Source organism: Sylvia atricapilla, chromosome 5 (genome assembly GCF_009819655.1).
Source record: "Sylvia atricapilla isolate bSylAtr1 chromosome 5, bSylAtr1.pri, whole genome shotgun sequence".
NCBI classification, from domain to species: domain Eukaryota; kingdom Metazoa; phylum Chordata; class Aves; order Passeriformes; family Sylviidae; genus Sylvia; species Sylvia atricapilla.
The window spans coordinates 56355965-56373611 of NC_089144.1; the positions used below are offsets into that span (position 1 = coordinate 56355965).

Sequence of the window (17647 nt, forward strand, 5' to 3'; positions counted from 1 at the left end):
ATCTCAGAGAAGACAGGGCTAATGGAGCTTTGGCAGGGGCTGGGATTATCCAGGAGTCGGACTTGGTGATCCTTGTGGGTGCCCTGCAACTCAGGATAACCTATGATCCCTATGGAAACACCAGTAGAGCCAAACATGGTGTCTTCCATGGCACACTGACAAATGCATCTGGGCATGGGGTCTGGAGGAAATTTATGATTGATATTTGCCATGCCTTGGAGACAAAGGCTTGTAGTTTGTCTTTGAACCTTCTCAAGATAAACCACCTTCTACAGGAAAACATTGCAAATGCCTCTCTAGGTACAGGGCAGTGGCCTGCTTAATGTTGCTTGCTAGGACACCAGTGACAGTGTCACTGGTTGGGTCACCTGTTATTCAGCTGAAGCCTTCCAGATGAATATATCACCAAACTCTTCCCTTAATGCTCTTAAGACATACTTTTCCTGATAATAGGATGTCAAGATTTACAAAACCTCAAAGAGTCATATGGGTAGTACCACTTAAAATAATATCCTGGAGTTTCTTGGGACATTCTGATCTTCTGTCAGATCCTGAAGTCTCAAAGAGTTTGTATTGCAGCTCAGGGCAATTACAGTCACCAGTGTAGTTATAGTCAGTGTGGGAAATGGGTCTAAATACAATAATATATGATGCTGTTGTTTCTCAGAATATCCATTTTCTGCTAACTTTGTACAGTGCCTAGAGGTGTTTGCATAGCCCCACTGCAGTCTGGAATTGCACTTTTATGTTTAGTCCAGATTTTTTGCTTCAGTATTAAATACCTGCTTTCATGACAGCCTAACTGAGGTCACTCCAGGGGAAGTAGGGGCTTTTCTCCAGGGTTTTCTTTGCCATGTCATGTGTAGTGGTGTGGCTCCAGTCTATATTTTAAATTCGTGTTCTAATCAAAGTGTTGATCTACCTTTTAGAAAAATACTTTGCCAACAATACTTGAGTTGTAATTGTTCTAATTGCACTTTCTGTAAACTCATTTTTTTTTTTAAGTAAAAAGGAGCTTGACATGTAGATTCCCCATGGAAAAAATTATCTGTCCTGCCAACAACCCAAGAGCAGAAGGAGTGGAATGTACCAAGACCTGCCAGAACTATGACCTAGAGTGCATCAGTCATGGCTGCGTATCTGGATGCCTCTGTCCAAAAGGGATGGTAAGCAGGTTTCAATACAGCAGCAAGAAGCAGGTCCTCTTTGCTTTCTTGCCTTCATTCTTTCCTACCCACAATCTTCTTGCACCTTGGGAATAAGTGGTTGTGAATTATTGACTGTCAAGTTGTGGTTGGCTTAAAGAACGTGTATTAGTATATCTTCACTGAAGATGAACTTTAGCTTGTAAAAACTCCATCAAACTCCATCTCTCCAGCTGCCTGCCTGTGGGTTGTACAAAATTGGAGGTTTCCTTTGAGAAGGAATGTGGGATATGAAACTTGCTGAGATGATGCCAGAGTGTGTCTTGGAATAGCAGGTTGTACTAAGCAACCTTTTTTTTTTTTTTTTTTTTTTTTTTTTTTTTTTTTTTTTTTTTTTTTTTTTTTTCCCTTCCACTGAAAAGAGGCTTTCTGGGCTCCAAGGTTATGTCCTATTACAACCCTCAAATTTAGTCATTACTTTAGGTGTTTTCTATCCCTAAATTCCTTCATTTATCTTACTAGAAAAGTAACTCCTCTTGAATTCTCATTATGCAGTAATTTCTAGCAATAATATAAGCATGTGTTTTGAACATTGCTGCTGTATGTTACTGATAAACACATGTTTATGTAAATAGATTCAAATCTAGAATAAAATGCCAGTTCTAGGCAAAAAACTCAGGCTTGTGAAATGTCTTGGAGGTGAAATAGAACAGAATCTGAAGTCACCCATAAATTTTCACTACAATTTTAAAAACAATTTGTTGCTTCTTTTCACATTTCAATCTGTAAATGTCTGTCCCTTAAGTGAAAAATATTCCTAAATAGTAGCAAGATAAGGAAACTTAGAAAAGCTTGTGCACTTGTAACATTCCAAGAGCTCCAAGGTGAACAGCTTTTTCTTTGCATCTAATGTTCTGATTGAGTGAAGAGGTTTGAGATTTTTGGTTTCAGTTCTGGGACATGGTAATAGTACACTTTTGACATAGTTGTGGAAAACAAATTACAACAACTACTCCACAGGAAAAAGCGCCAAGGTTAGTAGTATTAACCTTCATGTTTGGTACAGTATTTCTTACTCTTTTTCAGTTAAGTTGGAACAAACAACTGTTTCATAAACCTGTTGCCATCAGAGCAGTCTTTGGCCTTTTGGAATTGGAAACTCCAGCTGACTTTGCAGTGATGTGAAACACACCCCTGAGTTCAAAAAGGCAGTTTGTCAGGTTTTGAATTGAAGAATCAGGCTCAGTATTAAAAAAAAAAAAAAAAAAAAAAAAAAAGTAAATAAATTCTCTGTCCACTAGATGACAGTATCGTTTAATCTTCACTAAGCTCAGCCTCGAGTTACTTGTTCTCGTTGGTTTCCCTTCTGACAGAGAGTAAAAATCATGAGATGTACCAAAGCCACGATGGGAGAAGCCCATGGAGAGATGATTATGTAACCACTGTCATGAAAAGTCAGGGTCAAGCCCAGTCCCTGTTTACATGCGTCCTGTTTGCCCTGTGTTTGACCCCTGGCTCCACAGGAGCTGCCAGCCCATTCTCAAAGAGCATTTTCCTCACCCAGTGCAATGAGGTTTGAAATAGTCCTTTTTTTTTCTGATTTCTGCACTCTGCAATGAGGATTTGCGCTCCCTCACTAAAGAAGGATTTGGTATGGTGACAAGGATCTCCTTTCCGTCCTGTCCTTTTTTAACACAGAAATTCTGGGAGCACAGAGACAAAGCTCAATGCAGTCAAACCAAAGTCACAGTCTGTGTTTCCTAGGGTTGTACAACCGAGGTGAACAATAAAGGGACTGGGAAAAGGAATTACCATTTTACTGGTCAGTTTCCCTTATTGGTGTTCTGTAATCCTGCCTAATTTACAAGCACTCACAGAGGTGAGCTGCTGTTTGCAGGAAGGTCTTTGGGAAGTAACAGGTTACTCAACATGTGTTCCCATAAATATTTGCACATATTATCATGCTGGAAGAAATTGTGCTTTCTTACTTTTGTGGTACAGTAACATATGAAAGTTATCAATGTTCACAGATAGCTTATTAGCTTTATGACATAACCTAATTTCTTTCAACTGAAAAATAAGTTTCCTAATTCATCTTGACTTATTATTTTATACTGTTTTGATTTATAGCAAATACAAATGTTCAATATGTCATAAAAATAATTCTTCTGTCTTTGATCATCTGGAAGGTGGGAAATTCTCCGTACTTGTCACCCTTTTGCACAGCAGAAAAGAGAAATCATAACATATGTGCAGAAGTGTGGGGAAAAATATGCTTTCTCAGATTAGTTTACTGCTTTTCAGTTTTTCCCATTGGAAAATATTAATAAATATACAAATGGAGTGTTAACCACCTTTCTGGGGAAAGTGAGGAGCAGAACAATCAGAGAGCACAAAATCCAGACACTTCAAAGCTAGAAAATTACTTTCTTTCTATTCCCAACAACTGACACAAAATTAAAAGTTTAAAATTTAAATTAAATATTTTATTTCATTCTGACTGGTGAAATAAAACTATTTCTAAAACTTTGATACATTAGTAGAAAAAGGATAAAAATACAAACCCTAAACATCTTAACCAGAAAAGTTTGGAAGGCTTTTTTTTTCTTGCTGTTTTCAACTGGAATTTACCTGACTATTTTGATTTCTCTGCTGTATATTTTTCAGTGTGGGCTTATCCTATGTTACAATGTCTTCATGAGGAGGTGGGCATGTCAAATAAACATCAGAGACATGCAGTTAATGTAAGAAAGAGAAGTCAAGTGTAAATCAGCACATTTTGATCTTCTAACTGTTGACTTGTCTTTGTTTGCACAGTAAGAGGCTGATGTTGTCAAAACAAAAATTTATGAAAGAAATTGTTCCCTGTGAGGGTGGTGAGGCCCTGGCACAGATTTTAGTGGAAGGTGTCCCTGCCCATGGAAGTGGGTGATCTTTAAGGTCCCTTCTTTCCCAGTCTCTTATTCTACAGCCTATTGGCTATGGGTTCTGATCTGACCCACTTCCTTTACTTAACCCCATGCTTCTTCATACCTTTGGCTGACTTTGCACTGAAATCCACACATGTGTGAGGAGGAGCAGAGCAATGTCTGAGTTTCCCTTTACAGAGATACTCATCAAATTGTGTTGACCAAGAGAGAGTTCAAAGTTTAGGTTCATTGAGATGGATTTGAGGACCATAGGATCTCCTGACTTGGAAAGGACTCACAAGGATCATCCAGTCCAGCTCCTGGCTCTGGACAGACACCCCAACAATCCTGTGCCCTAGAGCATTGACCAAATGCTCCTGGAGCTCTAGCAGCCTTGGGCTGTGACCATTCCCTGGGGAGCCTGGTCAGTGCCCCAGCACCCTCTGGGTGAAGAACCTTCTCCTGATATCCACCCTAACCCTCCCCTGACACAGCTCCAGCCATTCCCTAGGTCCTGTCCCTGGTCACACAGAGCAGAGCTCAGGGCCTGCCCCTCCTCTTCCCCTCACAAAGAAGCTGCAGAACTGCTGTAAGCTCTGACCTCAGTCTCCTCCAGCTGAACAGACCAAGTGCCCTCAGCTGCTTCTCATGTGGCTTTCACTCCAGGCCCTTCACCATCTTTATAACCTCCTTTGGACACTCTCTAACAGCTTTAGATTCTTATATTGTAGTGCCCAAAATTGCCCCCAGGGCTCAAGTTGAGGTTGCACCAGTGCAGAGCAATCACCTCCTTATGAGTGTGGGTAGAGAAGAATCTTAAAAGTTCTGAAACCTGTAATATTGTCCTTCCTTTTGCAAGATTTTTCAAGGTTTAGCAATTAATACAACAGAGCAAGGAAATGACAGACATTTCTGTTTGATCCCCAAGTAATGGGAGAGCTGGTAGTCAACCACTTGTAATCCCATGGATGCAGAGCATTATCCTAAGGGATTTTAATGGTGCAAATAAGTGATGTTTTCATTATAAACCTCTGTATTTTCTTGAGGTTGCCTCTCCAGTACTGCTGCCTCCTGTCATCTCAAGCACTCAGGACTGCTAAATCTCCTGTACAAACTGCAGTCTATTGATGGATTGAGAGACTTCCACAGAAAATCCAGCTGCTTGTGAATAGTGCTCCTGGCCTTGTAGAGTAGCACCACATGGTCCTTTGTAGTGCAGCATGGCAGCAGGCTGCCAGATGTGCCCCAGATTTTGGATGGGGTGTTAATAGGCCCAGTAGATTGTGTGTTACTGTTAACAAAATCATAATTCATTGAGTTTTGCAGAAAAAAAGTGATCATTCTTCTGATCGAAGTCCACTTTGGGTTTTTGTGCCCTGCTTGCTGAATCCCACCCACCCTGTCAACGCTCAAGATGGTGCTCTTCCCTCTTTGTTGGTGGTTTTACAGCTGCTATGCTGGTTGTGATAAAACTACATCACAGAGATTGGTTGGAGATAAAACCAATCCGTACCAGTTTTTTAGGGAGCAAGGAGAAGAGGTTCTAATTCTCATTTTACTAACCAGATGTCTAATCCATAGTTTTGTATCCAGAGGCAAGCCCTCAAGTGTATTGTGAACTGTGTTGCTGAACACTCTGCAAAAATTCAGAAACATAGCCATGAGTGTGAGATCATATTCCTAAATGCTTTTTTCCTAAATGCCACCAGGAAGGAAGGAAAGAAGGTATTAAACTCTTCTTTCTGGTCTTCTCTGGACTTTCTCAGCATCCTTTGTAAAGGTGAAGGCAGAGCTGCAGCTTCATTATCTCAAAAAACATTTCTTTGTTTCCATCTTGCTTCTATTGAAGTGATTTTATTTGGCATAATGTAGCTCTCCATAAGCCACAGAACACATGGAGCTGTATGTGAAGGAAGGGTCTCTGGGCTGTGAAATCTTTTTTATGAGTTGTTCCATGTGGCAGTTCTAGGTCCCCATAGGAAAAGGCAAAGCTGTTCTTCTTTATTAACCTGGCGTTCAGACTACATTGATCTCATTGGCCCATATTTAATGGTAAAAAAGAAATTATTTTAATGATTTTGCAGAAAGAATTTAAAGTGGGAAGGTGATATTTTGTGACTTTTGAATGAGAAGAAGAGAAAGGCTTCTCCATTTTGGTATTCCATGAAACAAGAGCCAAACCTATCTTGGCTTTGCCAGAACTGCTATTGAGTGAAAAGTCAGGATAGTCAGCTTTGGTTATATTCGATTCTCTAAAACAGGGGGTCTTCAAAATGTAAAGTAATCACAGAAAAATAAAACAGAAAAAGAATATAAAAACTGAATAGTTTAGAGCCATTACTTGTTTTTCTTTGGTTGTAGTTTTGTTTGTTTGGTTTTGGTTTTTTTTAAGTGGGACAAATGATTTGTTGTTGTACAAATGGAAATTCAGATCAGAAGGGTGAATCTGAAAATATGGACAGAGCATAATGTCCTATTTCCCAGTGACAGGCCTTGTTGCAGGGAGAGCAGAATAATACCTCAAGTGGACTGATATTTATCCTGCCTTCCAGGAGATAACTAGAGATTTGAAAGAAAGTGAGTGATTACTGCAATTTTCAGAGGAGAGTTGATAGAGGATTTGCTTTGCTAAGGGGCTGTTGTCTGTGACAACAGAACCTGCATTTGCATGTGAGTGGGTCAGGCACTGTACTTCTGGTCTCCTTGATGTCCTAATTTCCATTTTTAGTCCATCTGGGCCCTTTGCTTTTCTAGTAGGCCCCTTTCCAATTTGTTGTGTGTGAGATGTTCATCTGCTCTCTATACTCAGGTTAGCTTGGTTCACTGCATCCTGGACTTTCTCATTGTGACATTCTTCTATAATGTTGCCTATTCTCCCAGCAGCTTGAGATGGTGGGAGCAAGCTGTGATTTACGTACCCAGAAGATTATGATTTGTGTCCCCTCCAGCTCTATTCATGCTAATGGCTAAAATTAATAGTACTACTGTACCTTTCTTACTTTGGGTAGCCTTCATCCCTTTTTTTATTTCTTTCAGCCTTGCTTTTATTTTTCATCCTCACGTTCTGTGCTTGCTCCTGGCTGCTTGCTCACCCTGCACATGGCCATGTACCAAAAGCCCCATGTGGTGACAAACTGTGTGTTCCGCTTAGGTGCGACATGAAAACAAGTGTGTTGCTCCTGAGAGGTGCCCGTGCTTCCACAATGGAAGAGAATATTCCAAGGGAGAAACAGTGACTAAGGACTGCAACACCTGGTGAGCCACTGGAAGGGTGTTTTCTCTCTTTAGGGGGCCTGCTGTGTTTCTGATAACAACAAATATTGTTTGCTTAACAGATCTCTTTTTTAGAAAACCAGTTTTTGCAGCACAGTAATTGCACAGACAGCACATTCTCTTTGCATATTGCATAAAGTTCCAAGAAAGCTCTTTGCAATGTCTGGCAAGCTCTATCTCATGCCCTACAAATAGTTGTGTGTCTGTGCAACTCCTCTGTAGGCACTGGATAGTGGATTTTGCAACACAAGATAACAACTTATCTAGGACCTATATGCTTTGGGCTGGGAGGAATGGAGCCTCGGCTTTGTCACTAAGCTTTGCTGTTGTGTTTCCCTTTTTGTTGGCTATCTAAGGCCTTTCAAATCAGCCCTTTTCAGCCAGGAGTGGGATGCACCAGCTATAATATGATAGGAGCTCTTCAGGCAAATGATAAAATTAGGAGGAGAGAGGGTCATCCTCTTATATCTCTAAAGAGTGCTCTATCCATTGATATATTGAAAGAGATGAAAATAGATGAAAAACTAGAAGAAAGAGTAAGCACTCCATGTCTTTCACCATTGTCCTGCTTGGTTGCTAGAAAAGTACTTTTAAGTACAAAGAGGTGTTCTGGGCTGCTCAATTTGCATGGAGGGAAGCCCTCTGCACACAGTCTTTGGTAAAGTAAAGTGGGCCATTTTGGCTTCTCCTGCACAGCACATTGCCTACCCTGGAGGTGCTTTTTTTTCCGTGTGTGTGGGGGGAATGCTGGCTCTTTCCTTCAGAGCTCCAAGAGTCCAGGGTGTAGGACATTCAGCCACAAGCAGTGTGAAAATTCTGGGGGATTTCTGAACTCAAATTTGAGAATCTGTTATACATTCTACCCTAAATGTCCCTGCCCAGCTTTGTGGCAACCCCAGGAGGAATGTTTGTCATCATCTGTATGACCAGGTGGAGTTGGGTTAGAGAATCAGCACCACTGGAGAATCCAAGGCTCAATTTTTGTTTGGTATACTGCTCTTTGAATAAGAGTGATTTCAGGTTTTGTATTTTTTAACTAGTGAGACTGCTCCTAACTAGTGTAAGTTAGCCTTCGATTAAGGTTTTCTATGGAAATATTGACCTCCCAGTGTTTTGTTTCATTTCTTTCCTTTGCAATTGCATATAACATAGTGAATCTGTATATTGTTATTAAACCTGGGGAAAAATAGGCTTGAAAGGGAAAAAGATGGTGGAGAATTTGATATTTTATTCTCTAGGTACATATTCTCTAACATGTTTATATTGCATTTAGGTAAAAGTGACTCAGCTGAAAAACAGACACCATAAAATTTTATTGAAACAAGAAGAGCACAGCATGAAACTCCTCAATGTTAAGAAATTTACAAGATTCCTCACAAAAATCACAATCAGCCTTTTTATTTTCAATTGTTCTTATAATCTTTGATCTTAAAGTAGTCATAACTATGTTGCTTCATTCTTGTAATTGCCCAGTTAATTCTGGCAATACCATTGTAAATGATATTTCCTCAAATACCTAGAATGTCTTTTAACATTGGGGTTGAGGAACTGTTAGAAATCAGGCTTTTTCTCATTGATAAAAAATTCTCTCTCAAATTTTGGGTGTTTTTCATGAACGTGAAAGTAAAATCGGAGATAAGGTCCCTTCAAAAATATCATTAGGGCTTTTTTGATCTACATGACTTTGAAAAGTTTCTTGATAGTTCTCAGAAAATATCAAGTCAAATGTCATTTAGAAAGTGATATAGGAAATTATTATTGCTTTGAGACTTAATAAGGATTGAGAGTCTGCGTTTTGGAAGTCGAGATCTTCTTTTTCTTTTGTTTTTGCTTTTTGTACTGCTGTTGCAGGAGTTCTCATTCTCACTTGTTCTTAGCCAGATGTGAACACCTGCAAAGGCAATATATGAGCCAGAGGTGTCAGATTTGGCATTTACATTCGACTTGACATATGGGAGACCCTAATTCATGAACAACGGAATGTCTCCAAGCCTAAGCCAGTGGCAAACCTTCTGTTATGCAATGTATTGGGAATTCATTGTGGAGGTCAATGAAAATTTTGGAATCACACTTGTGCAGCAGTGCAGAGCAGAAATTTTCTAATCTGAATTTAACCACCCCACGTCCTTTATAATCTATCCATGCAAGTATTTACAAAATCATGCTCTTGTCTAGCTGTTAGCAGAGAATTCGTAGAGGAGAAAGGGCAAGAGGTTTTGTGTTACTGAAATTTCATTTTTTGAAGAAAATGCCTTGTACAATATTTGTTATGATGTGAAATGTTACCAAGATTAAATAACATCTCAGCTCAGGTTAAGGCATTATTAGAGAATTCAGTTCAGTGCCCAGTTTTTTCTTTGGGTAGCAATTTGATCTTAGGAAAGTACTTCAAATTTTTTATCCCTGAATTTTTATGTCTGTAAAGCATGGATAGAATTCCTCTTTCCCTGCCCTCACAAAGCCTGATTAGAAAATTCCTGGGGCAGTGATGATGTCCATGTGCATTCATGGAGCATTTAGTGGATGAATGTTTTGCCATCCTCCAGCAATTTATTGCTTATTAATTATTAAATCATTATTATTTGATATGGTATCAAATGTTATTCCATTCTCTACTGATTTGGGGTTTTATTTGTTCAGTCCTTTGCTAATTAGCAAATCAATTTATTTCACTGATCAAAAGCCTGTGGATGTCAAGGGTAAGTTCCCCTTTCACATTTGCAGCTTTTGTAGTGAGGCTGTGATCCTCCAGGATACCTCTGGAAAAGGGCAAGGGTGGTGGGTGCTCTGTTTTGCTGAAAGGGTACTTGGAGCAGAGCAGCATATCCTAGATAAAATTCTGGTATAAAAGAATATTCCAGCAAACTCTGTCCTGACCCATTTTCTAACAGGGAAATTCAAACCATGCAGTCCTACATGCAGCTTGTAAGAAACAGAGAAACACACCCTTATTAATTTAATCTTAATGCATTATTTGGATTTATGTACCCATTGCTGCCATATGCTGATTTATGTTAATAAGAGAGCCTCTCATCTGGTGGTAGAGAGCTCCTGGAGGCAGAGACTGTGGCACTTTCACTTTGCCCAAAACACTTTGCATTATCTTGCTTGTTATTTACATTAAGGACAACTGTCACTGCCTGCTTTTCCCTGTTACAGCGTGTGCCAGGGGAGGAAGTGGGAGTGCACCAAAAATCTTTGTGATGGCACCTGCACTGCTATTGGTACAGCTCATTACTTGACATTTGATGGATTGAAATACAAGTTTCCAGGAAATTGCCAATATGTGCTAGCTCAGGTAAGAGCATATCAAATACTAAAGCTGCCTGATCATACAAAAAGAGTTCTATACCAGGTGAGAAGCCCAGTGTTTGGATAAATCATGGTTAACCATTTCTAATTACCAAGCCAGATGTATAGTAGAGAAGAATAGAGCTTAATGATGTCTTCAGAGATGTCTTGAGAATTTTGAAGAGTGCCTTGTCTTCTATAGGAATCAGGCTCTCATGTGTCCAGCTGGCCATTGAGAACCTTATGAGAGCACCTTGGCACAGAGCAGAGCTGCCTGAATCCCATCTCTAGAATGGAATTGTGGCTATCCATAAATCAATGTTTTCTTCTTTTCATCTTTATCCTGGAGTGGTAGCTTGCTGTCTGGCTGAGTGAGACAAGGAATACTCAGTGAAACTTCCCTAAATGCACCCAGAGCACAGGCTCTGTTCATTCCCTTCAGCATGGTCCCTGTCTTGTTCCATGCTCCACCTGCCTGGAGTCCCCTGACAGCATCCATTTTCCTCACAGCAAAGAGGAGAAGGCGATAAAGGCAGAGCACACTAAAACCAAATTTTGGTTTGTGGAAGCAGCCAGAATTGAAAGTTAACTAAAATAAAGTTTTATCTACATGCAAATTATCAGGTATTTAGAAATGTCTGTGCAAACAAGGACTTACATGAAAATTTGATCTAAAACTAGATGGCTTCACTGTTGATTGATGACAACAATGTTCTGCAGTTACAGTGTGACATGTTTCTTGGGTGGGCTGCTATTTTCCCCACAGAGTCCTCATGAGGCACATTCCTCCTTGCAGTTCTTAGAAAAGTGTGATTAACCTGCCTCTGCCTAGCTCTTTGAAATATACCCCCACCTTGATGCCAGCTGGATTATGTTTGAGTGATTGCTTTGCCACTACTCTGTAAAGGTCTTATGGGCAGCAATACCATATGCCACTACAAAACTACTTAAAATGGAATTTAGATCTGTTTTCTTTAAATGACAGACACAAGGAGCTCCACACAGGGCCTTTTTTCTTAACAAGTGTGTACTGAAAAAAATGAACACAACCAAAAAATAAAATCTAAAAGGCCAGAGAGATATGTCATCATATAAACGTAGCATGAACTCTCCAAGGATCTCAGAAATAAGACTTAATAAGAAAATCAATACATTAAGCTATGCATGTATTCAGATATGCCCTGTGCCCATCCTACATCTTTAAATATGACAGATACTGTAACATTGTGGATTATCCCTGTCAGAAAATACTCTCCAGATTATGCATGTGTATGTCACTGGCAAAGTGTGCCTCGCTCTTTAAGGAATGGAACACATGAATATCAGTGCTAAGCATAAACTAAATGAACACGGGAACAGTTGGCATGCCAGATATATATCCTATTGACCATAGATTACACAGTGTTGTTTGAGGCTCCTTTTTTCTCTGTGTTTGTCCCTGTATGTTTTTCAAATACTCTGCATTAACGACTCATTTATTTTCTTTTCTGATAGGATTTCTGCAAGGGTGACTCTGGAACATTCCAGGTACTCATTTCAAATGAAGGTTGTGGCTTCACTGGAGAAAAGTGCACCAAAAGGGTTATCATCATGTATGAAGGAGGGGAAATAGAACTGCTTAATGGAAATGTATGTACTCTTTCTTTTCTCTTTCCTTCCTATTTTTTTAGGAAAAGAATTTCAGATTGTACAGTAAGCTGAGACATGAATAACATCACACTCAGTTCTTGATCATAAAATGAACAGATTAGCAGGATTATATTTATCCATTTTGCTTCCAGAGGTATAATGCTGTTTTGGTATTTCTGCTTGGTGCCAGTCAGTTTGTCTCAGATAATCATAGAATGGTTTGGGTTGGAAGGGACCTGAAAGATTACCCAGTTCTACTCCCGTGCCATAGGCAGGGACACCTTCCAATGTCCCAGGTTGCTCAGAGCACCATCCAGCCTGGCCTGGAACACTGCCAGGGATGGGGCAGCCACAGCTGCTCTGGGAAACCTGTGCCAGGGCCTCACCACCCTCACAGGGAACAATTTCTTCCCAATGTCCAATCTAAACCTCCTCTCTGTCAGTGAGAAGCCATTGCCCCTTGTCCTGTCACTCCTAGCCCTTGTCAGGAGTCTCTCTCCAGTTCTTTTGTAGCCTGTTTAGCTACTAGAAGGCTGCAGTAAGGTCTCCCTGGAGCCTTTTCTTCTTCTTTTCACGCTGAACAATTCCCATTTTTTCAGTCTGTTTTCACAACAGAGGTGCTCCAGCCCTCTGATCTTCTTGATGGCCTTCTCTGGACTCATTCCAGCAGCACCACATCCTTCATATATATTGGGTGCCCCAGACCCTTTCTAAAAATGAGAACATAGGCTTTTCTTGTCAAAGCCTGTTTGCAGCAACTTGAAGTGCAAGGTAGGCTTAAGAAATGACTGACCTGTGGCTACTAAAACATCAGAGCTAATTTAGCAATCTGAGGGACTGAGCACACATGCACAATAAAAAGAGTCACTGCTCAAACAAGTTGATACTGAAATGTCAGCTGTGCTTTGCCCAGTCAAATTGCTGGATGGAATATCTACCTGACTATATTCTTCTTTTTCCACCCTTTGGCTACCAACAAACATGGAAGAATTGACCAAGAATCACTTCCACCTCCCATGTCCCTTCCGAGCAGGAAAAGAGCTTTCCAGAGGGCAGAGTTCAGCCCTTTGCCCTGAGCACTGTAACAATTCATGCTGCCTGTGAGCTCAACCATTGCAGAGCTGCCATGGTTTATTGTTTCAGTCACTGCTTTTTCAGAAGTCCTGTGCTCTGAGCTGGCATCTCAACCAGAGATTTGCAAGAATGTTCCCAGTGAAACGTGAAACCAATCTACATTAGCCTTGTTTTGGGTAAACAGACAAAGCTCTACCAGGTTTGGAATTGCCTGCCAATGGCCACTGAGCCTTGGCAGGAAGACAAAAACATGACCTTTATTAAAGGTATCTGTGCATTGCACCTTGACAGCATAGGATCCATGCAAGCTTTTTGGGTGCTGCAGGAATGAACACAAGACGTATTGTCCAATTATTTATTTCTACTGCTAAAGACTCACCAGCTTGGATGAGGGTAATAGCAGTGCAGGGATCATTCCACTGAGCTGGACTTTGAAAGCTTCTTTAGGTGACAGATTTTCTGAAAAGCTGAGATTCCATTTGGATATGTAAGAAAGGGCCAGAAAAAACAGCAGGTGATTTAGACATCCAGCAGCTCCAGCATCAGAGGTTGTTTGGTTCCTGAGAGAGTTTGTCCTTGTAAGACCTTGTAAGTGTTACAGCACTGTCCGCATGACCTTGAGTGAATTTTTAGTTGTCTTTTCAGAGAACTTAAGGCTCAGTGTAATAATATCTGTAGCAGGTTTGCTTAGAAATAACAACAACCAAAAAAGTCATTAAGGAAAACCAATTGACATGGAGACTCTTAGGCAAATTCTTATTCAGTGATGACTTTCTACACTTTTTCTGCAAGAATCCTTAGAAGCAAGCAGAAGAATCAGTTATTTTTTGGCCATTAAAATGTTTTCAATTAGCACTGTTTGAAGATGGTATGTTTTGAGAATAGCTTCTACTGCTGCTGGTAAATGGGGGTTTAATTCACATGTTACATTTGTGACTGACAGTTTTTAAAAAAAGAAATAATTTTTACTTTTCTGAAACAAATCTGCAAGTTTGCAAGGTCAAAAGTTTATGACTTCACGGTTGGGAAAAGAGCCTCCAAAAACATAAAAATTCTGTAATTTAGGTCAACCTCCCAGCTAAACTTTGTCCTCTTCTGTTTATTGGAACCCTTTGAATTTGAAAAGACAAAGACTGTTCTAGAATTTTAAGTGGTCAAGTGACTATACTGTGTAGTAATATGTTCAGCATAAGAGAAAGTTAAAAAGCCTTCAGTACCTAAAATATCTTTTAGTATCTTCCCTAAAGATATTGAAAACCTGGTTTAGGAAATCCATGGAAGATGTAAACTCTCTTATCTGTGATAAATGTTTCTGATGATAACTCAGAGATTAAAAGAATTGAATTATGGTGCTGAACTTTTACTGAATTGAGCAAGAAAGAATAGTGGGATAAGGAAATATTTTGCTCGCAAAATAGGGGAGTGAGCAAATGATTTCTGGCTCTACTTTCCCCCTTACGTTAATTGCTATTCGTACAGATTGAAAGTTTTCATCTGCCTCTTCCAGAACTAAGCAGTTAATGCATTAATGGTGCTTAAAGTAACAGCCATGCCAGACTTTTCTTTCCAAATGTGGTTAATGTTCCTATTAGAGTTCCCGTTGAAAGGGGATTGGGGTGTGAAAGAGAGTATTTTAAATTAATCTCTTAAATTCTTAGTAGCTCGAGGCAGTGAATTTGCAGCCAGATGGAAAAAGAAAGAGGCACACACAGGAAGGGCAAGTGATGGAAAAAATGAATAGACACTGAAAGAAATCTCTCTGGATTTTTCCTGTTGGTGTAGTTGGTTGGGAAGAAAGTCCTTTCTGACTCCAGAATAAGACTGGTCTTTCAGAGACCACTGATATGTTTGGGTCACTCTGTTCTCATTACATTGGAAACAGAAGAACAGAACTGTTAAGTTTTCTAAAAAGCTGAAATATAAAAAGCCCAAGCCAACATGTAATTTTTCAGTGAACTAGTGACCAATACTAAACTGGTAATTAACTGAGTGTACCCTGTCTTTAGCAGCCCTGCTTCATATGTTGACATCTGTGTGTTGTACCCTGGGACCACATTCAAAGACTTTGAAAATGGGATGAGGTTGAAATACTGTACTTGTATCCCAAATTTCTGATTTTCTCTGGAACATCTTGGTAGTGTACGGAAACTCTCTGGAGAGCAGCATGGTTTGAGGCACCTGTTAATGTGTCCCACTGGGAAAATCACCTACCTTAAATAATAATTAGAGAAAGTGCTGATAGCACTTTGTGTTTCTCTCATTCAGGTAAATGTCAGGGTACCTCCTAAGGGTGAAAATGATAATTTAGATGTCATCAAATCTGGCCGTTATTACATTGTTTTACTGGGCAAAAGGATAACTGTGACCTGGGACCTGGCCATGGGAGTCTCCATTATCTTAAAAGGCAATTTCAAAGTAAGTATTTTTTGTTTCACTTCTTATTCTCACTAAAGAATGCACTTAACCTGTCCCTGGGGAACAACTTTTTTTTTTTTTTTTTAAATCTAGATTTTCATGGAAATTAGGCACTTGTTCAAACATGGAGGGGTTGTTTGGTAATACTATAGCACTGCCTTATTTTACTGGTTGTTCAACTATAAGGGCCAAATCCTGGGTCATTGCAAATGAGTTATGACAGAAAAGATGGGTGCTATGGGGCCTCAGAATAACCATGCCTTGAGGAGTTTCTTCTGCATGCAAGAAGAGCAGCATAAGGAGCCAGATTTGCTGGTGATGGTGATAGGCCAGTGATCTCCAAAAATAAAATGAGATTGTAGGGACACACTCCAAACAGAGCCACTGGGCACTGCTGATTAGAGCAGTCCTGCTTTCTGGAGTCCTTGGGAGCCACAAGGTCCTGCTTTCAGCAAAGCAGAGTGGGAATGGGAGCTACCCATTCTGTGGGAGAGATTGTGTCTGTTTTAGTGGCCTCGACAAGGCTGTGGGTAATTCAGTTTTTAAACCTCATGGCATTAGGGCACCAGGCTAAAAAGGCTTCTTAACAAAACCCTAAGATGTACCATTAATGCTTTCTGTGTTTCTTTCCCTGCAAGGATCGAGTGTGTGGTCTGTGTGGAAATTTTGATGGAATCCAAAACAATGATTTGACCAGCAGCAGTGAACATATTGAAGTAGATCCAGTTGACTTTGGGAATTCTTGGAAAGTTAATTCTCGCTGTGCTGATGTTGTAAAGGTGATTGTGAATGAACTGTAAAAGCTAATTAGTGTGAATTACAGTATCACTGAAGACTGGACAAAGAGCTTTGAAAGGATTAAAATAAGTAGAAATTAACTCCTTCCCCCATGTTTTTGCCAAATAATATTATTTATTTTAATCTGGTAAAAGGTCAATTAACTTATGTAAAGCTTCTGGGCTGCTTGGCTTCAGAGGAATGTTAAAATAGCCAATTTGTATGGTTAGGGACTGTTCCTAGAGTTATCCAACCCAGATGCTTGAAATCCAGCTACCACTGGAAATCTCATTTTAGAGTTTAAGCTAAAAAAATAGCTGCATTTTTTAGTCAGGGGGAGTCTGGATAAAAGTGTCATTTTTTTCCTATTCAAATTTCTGTATTCGAAATCTTAGTCTGTCCATTACAAATCATGGAATGGTACAGGTTAATTTCTTTCTATATGATTTCCTTTTTTTTAAAGTAAAGAGTATTCTGTTTTTATTTTCAGATTGGAAAGGTTTGAGCAGAAAAAGCAGGATACAGGAGGGGATAGGAAACCTTATTGCCATCCATCATTGCATATGAATTTTGGGGAGGGTAGCTGCTTTCTGAAAGTGTTATCTATGTCCTAGTGCCAGACATTTCTTGGGATACTAATTATATTACACATAGGCGTCTACTTCCTATTTTCCAAATACAGAGTTTTGAAAGAATGAAATTGAATAATAAACTTGTATGCAGCTGATAAACAAAGCCCAAAGTATTTACAAGTGATATGTGCAAGGAAACACCTTGAAAACAACTTGTTTTGACATTTGTAAAACACAGCATTTCATTCAGCTGATGCTTTTTTTTCTTGAAAATTTATACAAGTGATCAGAGGTGGGGTGGGGGGGGGGTGGAAAAAGACTTTTTTAGATCTTTTCTTACAAGATTTAAATTACCAGAAAATTACACTGAAGCATTTATTCTTGATCACATGAAATCTTCTGGGTTATTTGCTAATTATGTGCAAGTGTGACATAGCCACAATATTACCTTGCTGAATGTCACTTTTTTCATTTGACTTGATTGAAGCACAGTAAAAAGTTGCAGTCCTGAGGAGGCCACAGGGTCAGACTGAGGAGCAGCTTCTCATTTCAGTGTCACAGG

The 17647-nt window shown here is 39.7% G+C and overlaps 1 protein-coding gene across 1 annotated transcript in view; it reads left to right on the plus strand.

The window, feature by feature from the left end:
• Positions 1–17647, plus strand: part of VWF (von Willebrand factor) — a 119057-nt gene that overhangs the window by 42262 nt on the left and 59148 nt on the right. The window contains exons 18-23 of the mRNA XM_066319577.1: positions 1006–1166; positions 7206–7309; positions 10487–10625; positions 12113–12247; positions 15587–15736; positions 16375–16515. Coding sequence (XP_066175674.1) covers positions 1006–1166; positions 7206–7309; positions 10487–10625; positions 12113–12247; positions 15587–15736; positions 16375–16515 — 830 coding nt within the window. The remainder of the gene's footprint in view (positions 1–1005; positions 1167–7205; positions 7310–10486; positions 10626–12112; positions 12248–15586; positions 15737–16374; positions 16516–17647) is intronic.